Source organism: Talpa occidentalis, unplaced genomic scaffold, assembly GCF_014898055.3.
Source record: "Talpa occidentalis isolate TD23 unplaced genomic scaffold, MPIMG_talOcc4v2.1 talOcc4.14, whole genome shotgun sequence".
Classification (NCBI taxonomy): domain Eukaryota; kingdom Metazoa; phylum Chordata; class Mammalia; order Eulipotyphla; family Talpidae; genus Talpa; species Talpa occidentalis.
The window spans coordinates 18,542,153-18,562,023 of record NW_023601433.1 but is presented as its reverse complement, the minus strand read 5'-3'; the positions used below and the strand labels follow the sequence as shown (position 1 = coordinate 18,562,023).

At 41.6% G+C, this 19,871-nt stretch overlaps 2 protein-coding genes across 3 annotated transcripts in view; one reads left to right on the top strand and one right to left on the bottom strand.

Annotated features, from left to right (window-relative positions):
- The window catches only part of ANKRD26 (ankyrin repeat domain containing 26), a 142,921-nt gene extending 141,355 nt beyond the window's left edge, over window positions 1–1,566 (top strand). The window contains exon 34 of one of the 2 annotated variants that reach the window (XM_054694819.1): window positions 923–1,566. In XM_054694819.1, the coding sequence (XP_054550794.1) occupies window positions 923–975 (53 nt within the window). In that variant the 3' untranslated portion in view covers window positions 976–1,566. The remainder of the gene's footprint in view (window positions 1–922) is intronic. The other variant, XM_054694821.1, reaches the window with a different exon arrangement.
- Window positions 1,567–2,621: 1,055 nt separating this feature from the next.
- LOC119245145 (patched domain-containing protein 3) lies at window positions 2,622–19,132 on the bottom strand. Its single transcript, XM_054695458.1, is given in 7 exon segments — window positions 2,622–4,175; window positions 12,193–12,338; window positions 17,067–17,188; window positions 18,067–18,145; window positions 18,147–18,486; window positions 18,489–18,721; window positions 18,879–19,132. Coding segments are annotated over 7 exon segments (2,682 nt in total). The 3' UTR covers window positions 2,622–2,667.
- Window positions 19,133–19,871: the final 739 nt, after the last annotated feature.

The following is a 19,871-nucleotide window of genomic DNA, read 5'->3' as shown; positions in this document are numbered from 1 at the left end:
TTATAATTGTTTCTGTTTTGTTGTGTTTTGTACTGTTGTTATTTTTTTACACTGATGTCTTATTTGGTTCCCCTATATCCCTGCTATAAGTGAAACCATCCTATATTTTTCTTTTTCCTTCTGGCTTATTTCACTGAGCATAATTGGTGAAGGTAATTCTATGGGGATTACACCTGAAAGGGGGGGAGCAAATATTGTTTAAAAATGAACAATGATGTCAAAATTTAAAAAAAAAATTCTCACCAAAAAAAAAAAAAAAAAAAGGGCAGAAGTGTTGCCAACCACCCCTCTTCAACCCACCTCCTTCTTCTAACGGAGGGCATTCTTTGAATCTGTTCTCCCTACTGGGTTTGAAATGGCTAACAAAGGACGTGGTTTTAGTGGTTCCTCCTGGTGGGTGACGTCCTTGCCAATCCCTGACCTGCCTCTAGAGATGGTCTGGACAGGAAGAGTGTGTTTAGGGCATCATCCATATAGAGTTTGGAGAAATGAGACCCTTAGCAGTCAGATGCCCTTAGAGAAAATCTTGAACTTGAGAAGTCTCAAAACCTTTTCCTTTTCAAAGAAAGAATTTATGCTTTTCAATTATCTATGTAATAAGAGAGATTGAATTATTATTCTCTATTGTTAAAAAAATAAAAAGTAAAATAGTTTTAAACCTACAATTACCAGGAATGTCACTTCCTTTCTTTGCAGCATTAGGCAATACTTATTTTTATTATCTATATCTGTTTATCTATAAATAAAACATATATCCATTATCGTTTAAGTATCATTTAGGTATCAAATTTAACTGATAAAGAAAATCCAAACACATCAATTACTAGCAAGGAGATTGAATCAGCAATCAAACCCCTACCAAAAAACAAAAGTCCAGCACCTGATGGCTTCAGTGGTTAATTCTTTTTTTTTTTTTTTTCAGATTTAATGATTTATACAAGAACCATGGTACAGACCAGATGCACAGAAGGATGAGAGGATTTACCAGAGACAGAGTGGAGAGCAGAACAGGCAGACTACCAAAACACACTGCTGAGGGGAGCAGTGGGTGAGACAGGAGAGGTCTGCTTCACCATGTGGGATTCTCCCCATCAGGCCAGGATCGAACCGGCGCTGCTGACGACACGGATAGCTTCACAGTGTGGTGCTCAACTGCCCACACCACCAGGGAGTCCCCTTCAGTGGTTAATTCTTGAAATTTTAAAAAATTATTGATAGCAACTTCAGTTCATCCAAATATACCATTAAGAAATTGCATACAAAAGTCCCAGGATGGAGAATAAGTAATAATAAATCAAACCTTTACATAGCAATGCATATAGGAAGTACAATAAACATAACATCCCAGTGATAGTATATATAATATAGAAAATTCTTGAATTCCAGGAATAAACACTAATGATAAGAGGAAAAAAATAGAAAAAAAAAACCTGGAAAGTTTTACCTTACTCCCAATTTTTTTTCTTAAAGGTACATGGTTATTTTAATTTTCCTTCAAACGTGTGTGTGTGTATATGTGTGTATTCATTTACCAATCTTTTATAGTACAATCAGATTTTTCTAGGAGTTTTAATCTGATGATTGAAATTCTAGATAATCTTTCTCACAAAACTTATAATTCATTACCTACATTTCCAGTGTCTCTTATTTTTTTGTATGCATAAATAAAACTTTTTTTTTATTTTTATATTCCTCATACAATTGCAACCCCGATTTAGACCCCAATCCCTCCTTTCCCCGCCCCCACCCCAAAGTATATGTCTCTGGTTCATAGTTGTTTGTTGATTTTGATTTTTTTCTTTTTTATAGTTATTCATTTTCCTGGTCCCTTATTTAGGTTTTCTAGATTCCTGTTATGAGTGAGATCACCCGGTATTTTTCTTTTTCTTTCTGGCTTATTTCACTGAGCATGATCCCTTCCAGCTCCATCCATGTTGCTGCAAAATGCAAGTGTTTATCTTTTTTGAATGCTGAGTAATATTCCATGGTGTATATGTACCACATCTTCTTGATCCAATCATCTATTTTTGGGCATTTGGGTTGTTTCCAAAGCTTAGCTATTGTAAATTGTGCAGCTATAAACAAAGGGGTGCAGGTGCTCTTTGGATTTAATGTTTCTGTGTCCTTGGAGTAAATACCTAGGAGTGGGATTGCTGGATCATATGGAAGCTCTATCTTTAGTAGGTTGAGGAATCTCCACACAGCTCTCCATAGTGGTTGGACCAGTTTGCACTCCCACCAGCAGTGCAGGAGAGTTCCCTTCTCTCCTCATCCTCGCCAACATTTGTTGTTGCTAGTTTTTTTAATATGTGCCATTCTCACTGGTGTGAGATGGTATCTCATTGTAGTTTTGATTTGCATTTCCCTGATTGCAAGTGACGTTGAACATTTTTTCATATGCCTGGTTACACTCAATCAATTTTTATAGTTTAAAATAAAGATGACAACACTTCCTAATTTAGTAAAAATATTGTAATGTGGGACTAATTAATTTTTCTCAAGATATTTTAAAGAACTGCTTGGAATGAGATTTCCAAATCAAGGAAACATGCCTTTCTTTTCAGTTTATCAACTATCCTTAATAGAGCATTTTTACCAGACTGGGTTGGGGCAGTCAAGAATTCTATCATTGGCCTCTGATTTGTTAGTGGATATTCCAACAAATCTTCAAAAAATGGTTAAGAATACTGGAATAAAAACTAGGCCATGAATAGCCCCCAATACCATGACAAGAAACATAATCTTAAAACACGTCCTAAAGATGTATGTGTTTGCTACAGATAAAACAGACACTCCTATTATTGTTGGCAGTGCACTTTGTAACACTGCGTAACCTAGCAAAAACAATGCCTCAATTGCTTTTTGGTTTGCTGAGGGTTTAGAACTGGAAACAAATGCGTATGAAATATGTGCACAAAAATCAAAAGAAAACCCTATACAAATCACAAGATTCATCATGGATACGGAATCAAGGTTAACATGCCAGAATCCCATGAAACCTGTTATTCCTACAATCACAGACCCAACAGAAAAAGTGACCCACAAGAAGCACAATGGGTGGGGAATTAACAATAAAGAAACAATGAACATAGCTATGGGTGCAACAATGACACTTCCAACAGTGTTATCTAAGATTGCAGAATATTGATCAAAATAGATAAATGCTGGGTTATACACCATTAGGGGAATCTCACACCTTTTGGCAATACTTCCTAATTGGAATAACATGTTCTTCTTACTGTGCGAAGAAGAAACACCTGTGGTCTGCATGAAGGCCCGGGAAGAAGTAATCTCATGTGATGATGAAATATTAATATCATATGTAAAAGTTGGAATATGCACTAAAAAACCAGGAATGTTGTTTATAAAACTATCTCTGTCATTTACAGCTAAGTTGTTGGCTTCCATATACTGTATATATACTTGTAACCAAAACTCTGTTAGATTTTGAATGACATAGTCTCTGTTTTCAAAAGTGGTCAGACATTTCCCCAATGTTTGCCTAGTGTCTTTATGCCAGTAGTCAACTGCTTCAGTCATGATAACCATCACTATGGTACCATAATCTGAAAAATGCTCTTCATGGATGTTAAAATAGGGTGTGATATAGGAATCGTCACTTACCAAATGTTGAAGGTCTAAACCTTCCTGTACTTGGAAACAGCCATGTATACTGAATGCGATGTACAGAAGGTATAAAACCACTATCACAAACTTGGACTTAGTGTTTGTGAGAAAGGGGCCAAAATAATCTCTAAAGAACAAGTTCATTGGATGGATGCTCGATTCTTCATCAGTTCGAAGAGAAGTAAATGGGAGGCAGCAGCATCTTATCAGTGAGGAAGAATTTTGGTCCGGGTTTCCCTCTGACTTTTGCAGCCAGCGCAGACAGGCCAATTCTCTCCTACCATTTAGGGCCATAGAGGCGCCAAAACAGGTGATGTTACAAAAATAACAGAAGAGCAAGGTTGTTCCCGTGTAAATGCAAAAGTACTGCACGGACTTAAAGGAGGTCATCACCCCTGTAATGAAGGCCAGGACATTTGTGGGAGTGGTGATGGTGATGGACACCGCCACATGGGAGTAGACGTCAGACATTCGCTGTTGTACGCTGTCCATGATGTTGGTCTTCTGCCAAGCAGAAATCATGATAAACATGTCATCAATGCCAACACCTGTTAAAAAAATAAATCTTAATGTATATTCATATCCATGAAAGTGTAAATCACATAATTCAAAAGGTTTCCCCCTTTTTCTCTTTTGAATGAAGCAACGTTGTTTTACATCCTTGTTGAGTTTTTGACAGTCTAGGATTTCTCCCCTCAGGTGTGGCCACCTTCGCTCTCCCAGCACCAGCGCACCCGTGGTCCTCCACCAGAGTCCTTGTGCTCTCCTCCCTGTCCCTCTTGCCACCCTGCCCCGCCACCCCCCACCCCCCACCCCCCCACCCCCCCACCCCCCGCTTCCTGGCTATCTCAGCTCTAGGTCAGCTTTCAAGAGTTGCTTTGAAAGTTTGTCTTTGTCTGACCCTTTGTCTAGATTGCCTATATTCCACATCTAAGTGAAATGATCCTTTGTCCCTTAAAGTCTTATTCTTTGTCCCTTCAGGTTTTGTTTATCTTGCACAATCTGCGCTTAGGTAACACTTTCATCGGTTGTCTCTGTGTCCACAACAGAGCGCACTCTTCCCTCTGTAATAAGCTTGTGCTTCGCACGGATTCCTATTATTTCCACACAGCACAGTATACTCCTCCTCTCCATTTGTGGTGCCTCAGTGTTGAGATCAGGAAACCTGGTGGATGCGTGTTAGTTCAAGCAGGATTAGCAGTCTGTTCCTGATTCCACTAGATTACTTGAGAGACCATTTTCTCTCATAAGCCATTTCACAGAAATGCACAAACACTTTCAGCCAACATTCTGTTACTGAACCTATCTGAACACCAACAGCATCAGTCTATCATTGCAATATGACTTGCGAGGAGACACCGTGTCATTTACAAGCATGCACACACTAGTTTTCCTCCTCTTCTGTTTTTAATATCCAGATAATGTCATTCAAACTTCCCAAGCTGAATCTAGCAAGCTGGCCTTATCTTCTCCAGATACACAAAACTAGATTGCAATAGAGCAAAGCCCAAAACCCCTGAATGAAAAACAGACCTCCACAGCATATCTGAGGAGTAGCAGTCCCAAGGGAGAGAAAACATGAAGCAAACTCTGTGTAGTGAGATTGGGGCAGCACAACTCGTGGCGGGTGGGCACATGCTATGCAACAACCCCTACAGTTGGGCCTCCCTGGTGGCGCAAGGGGTTGAGACACAGCCTGTGAAGCAATCCTCAGAATCTGCAGCACGAGTTCGATCCCCTGGCTGGCCAGGGAGCAACCCACATGGCGAGCAGACCTCTCTTGACTCACCTGCTGCTCCCCTCAGCAGTGAATTTCAGTCAGTGTGCCTGTGTACTTCAGTCAGTGAGAATCCTCTCACCCCTCCATACCTCTGGCCTGTACCCCAGCTCTTGTATGCATAAATAAATAAATCTTAAAAAAAAAAAAAAAGAAACCCCTACAGTTGTGGGTTTAACACACAGCAATATCAGGGACTCCTGACACCTGGCAATGCACTGAATAAGGGAGTCAGCAAGCTGACAGCCAGGAACTGGAAAGCTTTGGGGTGGGGGTTCAGCATGAGCATTACTGGCTTGAGTGGAGGCTCACAGTATAGAACAGCTGGATCCTGACCTCTCAACAGGGAGAGCTGAGTCAGGTCACCTGCGTCTCCCCATAGGAAAGGCTACTACTCGAGACTGGGATATTCAGAGAAATCGCCACCCCAACCTGTGGCTAAAGCCAAAACAACAAAGGAATCCTGGTAAACCAGAGCTCAGTGCCTGCTAATGACAGGCACTCACACCCCAGGATAAGGCTTTGAGTGTCAAAAGAGAAGAGAACTCCCTGCCTGTGAGCCCATCTCAGCTGCAATCTGTGCCCAGTGCTCAAGCTCAAGCTCAAGCGCTCAAGAACAGCTTAGCGTGAGCATGAAGCCATAAAGGACATTAAGGCTGAGAAGTGGGCAAAGAAGTGGGGAGCACTTCCCAGCACCACCTCTGGTATCCACAGCACAGTAGGAAGCTTGAATTCCTGGCATTCATTGGGGTGATTCTTTGGTGCCCCACTGCCTTGGCACTCACTGTACCTTCTGCCCCTCATAAGGCGCAGCGGTTGAGCGCTGGGTTGCGAAGCTGCCCGTGGCCTCTGCAGTGCCAGTTCGATCCCCAGCTGCTCCCCGGCCACCAGAGGAGGATCCCACATGGCGCGCAGACCTCTCCTGCCGCCCGCTGCTCCCCTCAGCAGTGTAGTTCAGTCCTTCTGCCTGCTCTGCTCCCCGCTCTGGCTCTGGTGAATTCTCTCACCCTCCCGCGCTTCTGACTGTACCCAGTGCATGTATAAACAAACAAACAAATAAATAAAACATGCCTCTATAAAAAAAAAAAAAAAAGAACTGGAGAGCACTTCCCAGCACCACCTCTGGTATCCACAGCACAGTAGGAAGCTTGAATTCCTGGCATTCATTGGGGTGATTCTTTGGTGCCCCACTGCCCTGGCACTCACTGTACCTTCTGCCCCATCATAAGGACCAGTTCTCTCGTTACTTCAACAGGGGAAAAGACAACGATTTGAAAGTCTATCCCTACTACAACCCATCAAAATTAAAAACGAGGGGACAGACGAACAGATCACAAATGTTGGAGGGGAAAACGAAAGATGGGAGCCCCATTCCAGCAAAACTGCAGCACATGACTGACATAGATTTAGGGCAAAAGTTCTAACAAAGCCATGGAACTCCAATAACAGAGAACATGAGCCAGCACGAGAATACAAACAAAGCAATATGAGGTGGCTACAGTTAGAAATCACAGAAGTCTGAAACACTATAGCTGAATGAAAAACATTCATTGAGGGCCTCAGTAGCAGACAAACAGAAGCAATGGAAAGAATCGATGAGCTCGAGAAACACCATGTTGGCGAACACACAATAGAACAATGCAGGAAAAAAGGAATTTGAAAAAGGATATCATGTTTTCCTTTCGGGAAAACAGAGAGAAATCACATTCATCTCATATGGGTCCTAGAAGTAACAAAAATAAAGGCATAGAAAGTTCACTTAAAAAACAATGTCAAAGAGGCAAAATGGCAGCAGAGTAAAGATGCTGGGCTCACCCTCTCCATGTGTTCAAACTAGATTGCAACAGAACAAAGCCAATGACTCCTGAAGGAAAAACAGACAATTACAGCACAAGTTAAGTGCCCATCCAGAGGAGGGAGACCCCAGCAAGCAGTGGAACAGGCCAAGCAGGTAGCCTGCCTGGGCAGTGAGGTGAGCCCCAGTGGCCAGGCACAACTGGCAATGCGCTTACACGGAAACATTTGGCAGACCTCAGCAAGCCTCCAGACTGGGTCCTGAAGCAGACCCACCACCCAGGCCCCAGACAGTGGTGCAGATCTGTGAGCTCAGCAGTGGCTCATGGAAGCAGCCCCATTGACAGCAGGCCTTGGCAGTTCTCAGTGAGCCAGGGCAGGACTGGAAGCAGACCAGCCACAGCAGGCATTGGTGCAGACATCAGTGATCACTAGTGGGGCGCAGGAGGCACTCCGGGAAGTAGCCCTTGGCAGACCTCAGGGCCTAGAAGCAAATCCACCAAGGTAGGTCCCCTGCTGAAGTTGACCTACGTCAAGACACGCAGTAAGGAAACTAGAAAGAGTTCAAGGCAAAGAAAGAATGTAGGAGGCAGCCAGGCAGAAAATGCAGATAACCTATAAAAGTACCCTCTTCAGGCTTACGTCTGAATTCTCTGAGGAAATTCAACCAGCGAGGAGAGAATGGAATAATGTATTCGAAACACTCAAAGATCAAAACTGCCAGCCAAGAATACATATCCTGCAAGACTCTCATTCAGATGTGAGGGAGAAAATAAGGCCTTCACAGACAAATGAAAGCAGGAGTTTGCTATCACTAGACTTCCTCCTCAAGAATTATTGAAAAGAAAACTCCTATCTGAATTTCAGATAAGAAAAGCCACAAGAAACTAAACTATAGAACAGAAAACTAAAGAAAAAATTACTGTAGCTAATACCTTTATATCAATAATCACTTTAAATGTGAATGGAATGAACTTGCCAAGCAAAAGGCACAGAAAGGATGGTTGGATCTGAAAACAAATCCAACTTCTTGTTGTCTCCAGGAGACCTATGTGAGTTCAGAAGATAAACACATTCAAAGCAAATGGCTGGAAAAAAATTCTACAAGTGAATGGGACCCTCAAAAAGGCAGCGACAGACATACTTCATCAGACAAAGAAAAACCCTTTCAGTTAAAAAGGGAACAAGAGGCAGAATGGTCACTCCATAGTGATTAATGGAGCAACACATCAGGAAAGGATCAATATGCCATCCCTATACATGCAGCAAACAAAGGTGCACCCAAATATATAAGACAACTATTTAATAAACCTAAAAACAGACATTGACCACAACACAATGATGGTAGAAGACTTTGACACCCCACTTACATCAAAGACAGATCAACCAGAGGGAAAATCGACAAGGAAACAATAGCCTTAAGTGAGCAATAGACCGCTTGAGCCCACCAGACATTTATGGAGAATGACACTCCCCAAAAGCTGAGCACACATTCTTCTGAAGGTCACATGGAACATTTTCCAGAGTGGATCACATGTTGGGTCACAAAACAAGTGTCAATAAATTCATGAAGTTTGAGATCATTGTCAGGTAACTTTTCTGATCACAATGGTATCAAATAGAATTCAAGCACAAAAAGAAAGTGGGAAAAACCCCGAGTATGTGGTGACTATAAAGCACAACACTCGTGACTATTGGGTTAATGAGGAAATCAAAGAAGAAATTTAAAAAACACCTGAAGACAACAGAAACTGAAGACACAACCTATCAGAACCTCTGGCCAGGATCAAGAACAGTTCCAAAAGGGAAGTACACGGCAACACAGGCACACAAGAAGAAATAAGAAAGAACTCAAATAAATATGCTAACATTACCTGAAAGAATTAGCAAAAAAGCTAGTTGAAGGAAGGAAATAATAAAAATCACAGTGGAAATAAATGACATAGAAGTTAAAATGACAGTTTAAAAAAAATCATTGAGTGTCTCCCTGGTGGTGCAAGGGTAAGACACAATCTATGAAGCTATCTGCAGCTACTGGGCCATGGGTTCGATCCTCAGCCAGGGAGTTGCCCACATGGCACAGCAGACCTCTCCTGACTCACCCGCTATTCCCCTCAGCAGTGTATTTCAGTCAGTCTGCTTGTTTTGTTCCCTGCTCTGTCTCTGGTGAATCTTCTCATCCCCCTACACCTCTGACCTGTACCCCCCCTTGTATGCATAAATAAATAAATCTTAAGAAATTTTTTTAATTTAAAAAATTAATGAAATGAGCAGCTGGAACTTAGGGAAAAAAATAAGATAGAAAACTTCTAGGTAGACTCAGTAAGAAAAAACTCTTAGTACAAGTGGGTAGAAGGAACATATCTCCACAGATTAAAGGCATCTATACCACACCCACAGGTAACATACTCAGGGCGAAAATAGGACAAGATTTCAGATACACAACAATGATGTGCACTATCACCACCTATGTTCAACGTAGTATTGGAGGTACTAGAGCTATTAGGCAAGAGAGGGATATAAAAGGAACCCAAACTGGAAACAAAGAAGTCAAACTATCACTATTTATAGATGACATGATAATACATATAGAAAAACCTAAACACTACATTTTACAAAATATTCGAACAATCAGGGAAGTGAGAGACTGCAAAATCAACATGCAAAATTCTGTTGAATTCCTATATGCAAATAATGAACTACAAGAGAAAGCCCTCAGGAAAACAATCTCATTTACAATAACATCGAAAAGTATTAAATACCTAGAAATAAACCTAACAAAAGAGGTGAATGATCTAAGAAGAGGTGGCACATATACACAATGGAATATTACTCAGCAATCAAAAAAGATAAACTCATGCCATTTGCAGCAACATGGATGGATCTAGAAGGAATTATGCTCAGTGAAATAAACCAGAAGGAAAAAGAAAAATATCGGATGGTTTCACTAAAAGCAGGAATATAGGGGAACCCAATAAGACATCAGCGTAAAAAAATAATAACAGCACAAAACAAAGACACAATTTTAAATTAGAGACATCCTGCAGGGGAGGAGGAAGGAGAGGGATCAGAGGGAGGGAGGAGCACTGGGGACTGAGGTGATGGTGCATGGGTGCATTGGGGAAGGAAACTCTATGGGGACTACACATGGGGGGGGAAGCAAATATTGTTCAAAAATGAACAATGATGTAAAAAATAAAAATAAATAAAAATAAAAATAAAAAATAAGGAGGTGAATGATCTATTATTCAATGAAAATGATAAGGTATTGCTAAAAGTAACAGAAGATGATGCAAAAAATAGAAAGATATTCCCTGCTCATGGATTGGAAGAATTAATATTGTTAACATGTACACCTTCTCCAAAGTAAGACAGATAGAGATGAAATGCAATTCCTATTAAAGTTTTAATGGAATTTTTCAAAGAAATAGAGCAACTATAATTGAAATTTATATAGAGCCAGAAAAGACCCCAAATAGTCAAAGCAATATTGACCAAAAAAAGTATTGGAATAAAAACAGACACACAGACCAATGGTATAGAAATGACAGCCCAGAAATAAACCCATACTTTTATGGACAGTTAATGTACAAAACAGGAGTCAAGAGTACACAATGGAAAAAAAAGTTCTGTTCAACAAATGGTACTGCAATACGGGGCAGCCACAAGTAGAAAAATGAACTAGACCACTCTCTCCTACCATACACAAAAAATAACTCAAAGTGGATTAAGGGTTTGGATGTAAGATCTGCAGTCATATAATACATAAAAGCGACCAGGCAAAATACACCATAATATTGCCTTCATGGCTGTCTTTGGGGATTTGACTCCAACTTCAAGGAAGGCAAATGCAAAAATAAACAAATGAAACTACATAAGCTAAATGGCTTCTGCCCAGCGAAAGGAAGCCTCATCAAAATTAAAAGACACCTTACTGAATGGGAGAATACATTTGCACATCACACACCTGCCAAGTAGCTAATATCTAAGATCTACAAAGGACTCAGACAACTCAACCAAATGAAAACAAGCCAATCAAAAATGCACAGGAGAGCTAAATAGACACTTCTCCAAAGACGACACACAGATGGCCAGCAGGCACATGAAGAAAATGTTCAACATCACCTATCATCACGGAAAGGCAAATCAAAAGCAGAGGGATGTACCAGTGAAAATGGTCTACATGTGTATCTGGCAGAAACCACAGAGGTTGGTTAGGATGCAGAGAAAAAAGAACCCTAGTACTTTCTTGGTGGGAATATAGATGTTTCATATGTTTGAATTCACCAATCTCATGTGGATATGGTAGATTGTTTTTAATTATTTTTTCAATTCTGAATCACACTGAAATGAACACACTTACTCTACTTTTTGGAGCATTTTTTCAATTATTAGGACAAATTCCTAGAAGTAGAATGGAGAGGTAAAAGACATGCACCTTGAATCCCCTTGTAAGCCTTTTGATTTGATACAAAAATTGGAGTAAGTATGAGCCAATTCACAATCTTCTCCTACTAGCAGATGACAGGGTTCATTACATACAACCACCCCAAAAGCTTCAGTCTTGCAATACTTATTATTCTAATAAGAAAATAAGGCATCTCACTTTTGGTTTAATTTGCATCCTTTGATTGAGAGGTCATATATTTTTTTCCCCTTACATTTTCAGTGACTTGTATTTTCCCTTTTCAGGGTTGTGTGTGTGTGTGTGTGAGAGAGAGAGAGAGAGAAAGAAGAGAGAGAGAGAGAGAGAGAGAGAGAGAGAGAGAGAGAGAGAACTACCTGCTCATGTCATTGTCTTTACTTTCGCATTTGGGGTCCTTATTTTTTCCAGTTCTGAAGACACAATTTAATGTTTGTCTTCATTTCTGACACCTTATTTTGGATCTGTAGTCATCTAAGCACAGTTCTTTTACTTAATCTATCATAAAATCTTTCTGTTATCTACTTTCTTCCCAACACACATAGTGTAGCCTCACATTTGCTTTACTCACCTAGTATTAGAAATGGTGCATTTGCAACTATTTTCACAAATGGCACCCGCACGTACAACATGAGGCCAAAGCCACTCACCACTGCCAGGGCAACAGAAATCACTCCAATGGCTGCAGTAAACATTTGGTTTCGTATACAGCTAAACCTATAAATAGGGAGGGAAAAATGATGAATTTTTGGCAGCAGCTTCCATACTTAAATTTCATCAATTCATGACATTCTTGATTTGGACCTGTTCTGAAATCTCTTCTGCAATCATTCTACACCTGTCTCCTGGAGACCTTTAATTCCCATGCACTATCCCAGACCCACTATACCAATTCAAAGAGGGGAAAAAAAGTTGGCATTTTGTGCTTTTATTAAACTATCTTCTTATGCAGCTGGCCAAGCACTAATTCCGTAATGGTGTTTCAGAACCACATACATGTACTGGAGCACAGCAGATGGTTAATTCCACTCTAGTGTTCAAGGAGTTGTGTGTGAATAGAACACAACACTAAAGGGCAGGCAGCTGCCGTTGAGAAAGTACCCACATCCAATTATCTTTGCACTCATTTCCTGATTCCAACTAGCTATTAACACCAACCTAAAGGGTTCCTGTACAACAGAGATAGTATGTGGTTAATAAAATGCATGAAAGCATCCTGCTAAAACATTTTCAAGATTCTCCTTTACTGATGAAGTGGGTTCTAGAAAAGTTGCTATTAATTGCAAAAAAAATTGTTTTGAAATGTACTGTTTTTGGATCAACACAAGACTTTTCTGTTTCTCTGTTGGACCACCAGAAATGGGAATATAGAGAGAGCATTTGAAAGCATGTATGCAGTACTTTGCCTCCACAATAACCACATTACATTTTAAAATATTGACAACACCCTGTGGCTTTATATTTTAATTTTATGTGAACAGTTTTAAAACAAATGATTGATAAAAGTCTCTCTGGACTTCTATAGGAAAAAGAAACTAAGTTTGAAGACTAGGAAAGACAACTAAGGAAATGGAGCTACTGATTCTAAAACGAAATGTGATGAAAATACTTTTTCAGACGATATTCACATAGTATAACTTTCTTTTTATTAAAATGTTTCTGCACCATTGATGTGTTCCACTTTTTCTCAAACTGCTGGTGCCTTGAGTTAAATTTAGGGTCCCAAACACACACACACACACACACACACACACACACACACACAATTTCAGAGCAAAAGTAAATCACTTGGTTACAATAAATTTGAACATAATGAATATTTTCCTTTCACAATACTTCTTGAAAACACAATTTATAAATGTTTAAGATAAGAACATAACAAAGATGAACTTCAAATACAAAAAGATTAGCGAGAGCTACACAGGACATGTTTAGTCTCAATCCCTTTTACAAGTTTGTGCATTTTTATGTAATTTTATTTTTTTAAGATTTTTATTTTTTTTATTTATTTATTTATACAAGCACTGGGTACAGTCAGAAGCGCGTGAGGGTGAGAGAATTCACCAGAGCCAGAGCGGGGAGCAGAGCAGGCAGAAGGACCAAAGTACACTGCTGAGGGGAGCAGCGGGCAGCAGGAGAGGTCTGCGCGCCATGTGGGACCCTCCTCTGGTAGCCGGGGAGCAGCCGGGGATCGAACCAGCGCTGCAGAGGCTGCAGGCAGCTTCACAACCCAGCGCTCAACCGCTGAGCCACTAGGGAGGCCCTTGTGTAATTTTTTTTAGACACTGAGGTAGGAAGGTAAATTGTTGGCTACAGTGACTCTACTTTGAGTAGTTGTGCTGAGTTTCTCTAAGCAACTGTTAATAATTGTAAATGAAGGAAAGATATGAAAATGGACACTGTAGGAGACTGATGAAATGCGCTTGCAGATATTCTAGAACCCTACAAGAAACTTGATACAAGCAGTTTATCAAAATGATCGGAGAATGATCGAACTTTAGATTTCCTAAGACCCTGGATCAACAGATCTTGACTCAGTAGGTTTACAATGATGCTGCAGAATCATTGTGTCTAAAATTTTCCTAAAACAATTCCAATGGTCAGTCAACTGAGGCATCCCTGGCAGCAAAATGGCCAATTTTCTGAATATTCTAATAACTTGATTGCGTCGGGCTGAATTAGAAATGACTACATTTAGAAAACTATGTTTGGGGAGGAGGCCACATCGTTCTAAAAGATAACGAAGTCTATTAAACACAAGAAAAATTAAAGTATGTTTGAGAAGAGAAAGACTTTCCAGATTGTATCAGAAATTGATCTAATATTTGGTATAAGTTTTGTCATTTCTAAAATGTCAAATTTGAAATAGACTACAAACTCAATATACCACTACTTGCCATAGAATGGTGTTCAGTTTGGCCATACTCTCTTGGGAAGGTCTTACTATTGTCCAAATGATTTCATTCCAAGCCAAAAAATATGGAATGCTCAAATGTGTTGAATCCCTGAGCTAAACAAACACAAGATAGTCGTATTGATAACAGAGAGAGGGAGGGCGAGATGTCAAAAGAATCTACAAAAGCACTAGCAGGAAAATCAGTTACACATATTCAAGTCCAAGGAAGGCAAGTATTAGGACTATACTCAGCACCTGTGCCGACAGAAATTTCCTGGTCCTTTTCCTCTTTGTGCCTGCTCCAACCCAGGAAGTAGTTTTGCAATATGGAAAGGAGGAAGGCATACTAGACAAATACTATGAGAAACACTGTCTTAAATATGCTCAGAATACTAAAGGAGAACACTGACAGGGAACACGATATATGAACGAAATAATAATATATATAAAAAAAATGAAATGGAAACAAACAGAAATTCTGGAGCTGAAAAGCTAAAAAAAAAAAAAAACCAACAAACACACACACAACAGAAACAAGTGAAACTTAGAGATGCTGACCAGATTTAGCATTGTGCTGGAATTGCTCGCCAGAGCCATTAGTCAAGGAATAGAATAAAAAGAATCCAAGCTGGAAAGGAAGAAATATAAGTATCCTATTTCACAGATTACATAATCACAGATATGAAAATTTCAAAGCATCCACAAGAAAACTACTAGTTACAAAAAATTCAACAAAGCTACAAGATACAAGAGCAACTTATAAAAATCAGCTGTATTTCTATTTATGTGCAAAGAGCAATTTCAAAAGGAAATTAAGAAAGCAATTCTATCTAAAAGAAGAAAATACTTAAGAGTACATTTGACCAAGGAGGTAAAAGATGTGTACACTGAAAATTATAAAACACTGGTGAAAGAAACTAAAGAAAACCTAATTTAATAGAAAGACATCCTTAGTTGATGTGAAGGATTAATATTGTTAAAATGTCAATCACTTAGCAATCTACTGATTCAACACAATTTCTATTAAAATTCCAATTTCCTTTTTTCTTTTCAAATTCACTTGAATTTGCATGGAGCCCATGATATCCAAAACAATCTCCAAAAAGAAGAAAAAATTGCAGGACTGAGATTTCCAGATTTCAAAGCTTACAAAGTGGTACTGTAATGAAAACAATGTGGTACTAGCATGCAAATAAACATACAGACTGACAGAATAGAATTGGGAGTCCAGAAATAATCTATACATATAGCCAGTTGATTGACAAGTGTAAGTCTAACAAACTGGAAAAGTCTCTTCAATAAATGGTTCTTGGAAAACTGCATCTTCACATACTCAAGGATGATGCTGGGACCTTATGAAATACCATAAACAGAACTAAATAGACATTGATCAATAATCTAAATAAAAGAGTTAAAACCATAAAAACTTGTAGAGGGAAACACAGGGTCAATGTGCACAACCTTGGACTTGTCAGTGGACACTTAGATATAATACCAAAAATGCAAGTACCAAAAAAATTAGATATGTTGGATTTTATCAAAAAATAAAAAAATGTTAATCATTACAGGCCATTGTCAAGAAAGTGAAGAGACAGTCTATAAAGAGGGAGAAAATATCAGCAAGTCATATAGCTGATAAGGGGCTTAATAACTGAAATATGCAAAGGGCTAATGAAAAACTCTGAGTCAACAACAAAAGGACAAAACCCAATTATAAGAAGGGCAAAGGACTTGGATAGACATTTCTCCAAAGAGGATATACAAGAGGCCAATAAACAATTGAAAAGACAGTCAACGTGATCAGATATTTACAGAAATGCGAATCATCACCACAATGAGATACCACTTGACACAAACTAAGGTAAAATCCAAAAAAGGGAAAAGAATGAGTGTTGGTTTATAGGGAGACTGTGGAAAAACTGGAGCCCCTATCTACTGCTGGTGGGGGCGAAAATGGTGTAGACTCTGGAAAACAATGTGATGGTTCTTCAAATAGCTGACTATGGATTTCTCATGCAATCTACCAATTCCACTTGTAAATGATTCTCTTCACATGAGCACACCATGTTCCTTGCAGTGTTACGATTGTCAAGAAAAGGAAATATTCCAAGTGCCCACAAAAGACCGAGGATAACCAAATTGTGGAGCACACATACAATGGAGCACAGAGCCATCAAGTGGAATGAAGCTGTCACATGTGCACAAGGACAAACCCTGGAAGCATTATGATAAGTGAAATAAGTCAGTCACAAAAAAACATATGATTCCATTTACATGAAAATCTAAGAAAGGCAAATTCAGAGAAAGAATAGAGTCAAGGTTAATCAGGACTGGAGGAGAGAAGGGCAGCAGGAGCCACTGCTCACTGGTCACAGAGTTCCTCCTTTGGGTTATGAAAGATATTTGGAAACAGTCACGACAGTACGCAGCCGTGGGGATGTGATTGATGCCAGTGAACTGTACACTTAAAATGGTTAGAATGGCACATGTTACATTAAATGTCTTACAACAAATATTTTTAAGTTTAAAAACTAATAAAAGTTTTTTACCTGTAGCATGATATGATTGCAAATAATATGATCAGAAGGTATGCCGTGTAAAACAAAGGGACCACTGACCTAGCAGTCACCTCAAATTCCAGTTTCCTAGAAAGTGATGTGAAGCAGACCACCTGTCGTAAAAATACACTCAGGTAAATAACTTTTAATTCCAATATTTGTGTGTAAGTGACAAGATCTATCAAAATATTATAGCTTATTGATTGAAACATGTAACAGTTCAGTAAAAGATTAAAATATGTGAATTATGATTATAAATAAAGGTAATAAAAAATGTTCCCCACCAATCCGTGGCATGCTTTCTAAGATTTCTTTCAAAAATCCAATGTTTAACATTCCTGAGTATACAAATTCTCAATTTTCTCTAATACTGTGTAATCATTAATAACTGTCAAAATTTTGCCTTTTTCTAAATGACGAGTAGGTTGCTGTCTTTTGGCATTTAAATACAAAGTATAATTTCAGCAAGGCCTGGTATCCAAAGCCTTTTCCCAGAGGGTGTCTCTCACCAGGCCTTGCCAAAAGTATTAGCAGGTTTGCTCCACATCTGAAGTGCCTGGCAGGATGCTAGAAAATACTTGAGAAATCTGAGCTAGTTGTGTTTTTCAAAAACACCAGGGAACTTCAGCTTAAAGGTTTGTTTTTTATTCCAGTGCCACCAAGCAAGTTTTCGGGGGCTCCAGAAACAGCACAGACATGAAGTGAGAGCATTCTGGCTAGAAAACCAAAAGGAATCCTGAAGATCAATGTCTGCCCTGAACACGCCCACCCCTGGGGTGTAGAATGCGTGTTTCCCACTAGAATGTGACCCAGTATCTAGGCTGGCGGCTTCCCTTGGTGTCCCTTGAAGAAAGCTGGCTTAAGCTTCAAAGAGAGTGGAGCAGAGCCGGTTCCACGTCAAGGCCTCCACCAAGTAGCCAGGCGTGGACACATCCCTGGACAGGTCTTATCCCTCCCACCTTCTCCTCCCTCTAAACCCAGCCCCAGGCACCTGGATGTTCTTCAAGGTCAGGCGCTTTTCAATGGCGTGAATTTGGTCCAGGAACTCGAGCAGCCACTTCTGGCTGCGCGCTGTCCTCGGGGTCCACGGTCTTCAGGTAGTACTGCAGCCGCATGGCCTTGGCTTGCAGGAGTAAGCGACTTGTCCTTGCGCCAGGACCTAGGACGGTTCCTCCCAAGAGGCCGGCCCAGTAGAGGGGCGCAGCGGAGGTGTTGTAAATAGGGAAGGTGATGCTTTTCAGGTCCATGTTGTTATTCTTCTGCCAGATGAACAGGAGTGGGTTGGAGGGCATGCAGGTGCTCTGGTACCTGGCACACACCTGAGGGTAGAGGACCTGGGTTCCATCTCCCCAGGGCGCAGTCAGGGTCTGCAGCGCCTCGTCCAGTTGACTCATTTCTGAGAAATGACTTGATCCAGCAGATTGGCAGTGTTGGAGACCACCAGGATGGAAGCGATGTTGACCTCAGCGCTGGACTGAAATGGGGTGAAGAGGTGCGACTCGTTGGTGGAGAAATGTGCCTGCACGAAGCGCCACTCAGCCTTGGCCGGGCTTCCAAAAGGGGTATCCTGCTCCTCCAGGCTCTCTTCCGTCTCCCTGGGCAGGTAAATCCACCCGGTGCCCAGGAAGTCATCAGCACTAGAGGCGCTAGCAGGATGAGCCAGGGGTGCGAGCCCACAGCCAGCCCCATCCTCCGGGAGCCCCGGGCGAGGGGCTGCTCCAGGCAGTTGGTGTGGCAGCGGGGCCTCCCGGGGGGGGCTGCTGCCCCTGGGCTTCTGGGACCAGTGAATCCCCTCTCTCAGACGGCTGTCGGGGTGGGTCTGAGGAAGGCCCTGAAGCCTGGCTCTCGTCGGGCTCCTGCCCCTCACTGGACTCCAGGACCTGCTCTGGCTGCCCCGCGGAGGCGGGGAGCTGCTGGGGCCCAGTCACCCCCTCAGGATCTGCTCTGCTCTCAGACTCTGGCTCGGACCAGTCCTCCTGCTCTGGCCTCTGAGCCCCTGAAGCCTCCCCTTGCTCGAACCCCCCTTGGGGTGCAGCCTTGGAGGAATGGACACCCATTTCCGGAAGGACCGACCAGTTGTTCAACAGGAGAACAAGAAAGCAGTGACTGGATGTTGTGCCCAGTCCCCTCCCCCCGCAGCTTCCAGGAGGAATCCACAGGGAGGCTGTGCCAAGGGTCACAGCTCCTGTGACCTTTGACCTCCGCTGTGCATGCTGGGATGCAGTGGGGGGCTGCCAGGGGGGTACTTTGCTGGAGAGCGGGGTCTTTCCAGCTGGCCTAGTGGGGGGAAGTGGTTTCCAGGCGGGTCAGCGCTCCTGCCCTTAGGATCCCCCACCTGAGGGGCCTGCATTTGCTACACTGTTATCAGTCGTGGGGTTCCCTCCTGTGCCCTGCGGGGGTGTTGATATATCCGCGGAGAGAAGCAGAGGCCGGGACAGAAAGGGAGAAGGAAGCCAGAGAAGCCCAGAGTGAAGACCTGCCGGGGCTTTTCATTTCATTTATTTATTTTTTTAGATTTGTTTATTTTTATTCCAGAACTGGGGTACAGGCCAGATGCGCGGGAGGGTGAGAGGATTCACCAGAGACAGAGCGGGGAGTGGAACAGGCAGACTGGCTGAAATACACTGCTGAGGGGAGCAGCGGGCGAGACAGGAGACGTCTGCCGCGCCATGTGGGACCCTCGCTGGTGGCCGGGGCCGCGGACAGCTCCACAGTGCGGGGCTCAACCCGCTGCACCACTGGGGAGGCCCCACTTTTCAATTTAAAAGTGAAGAGAGGGCCTCCCCGGTGGCGCAG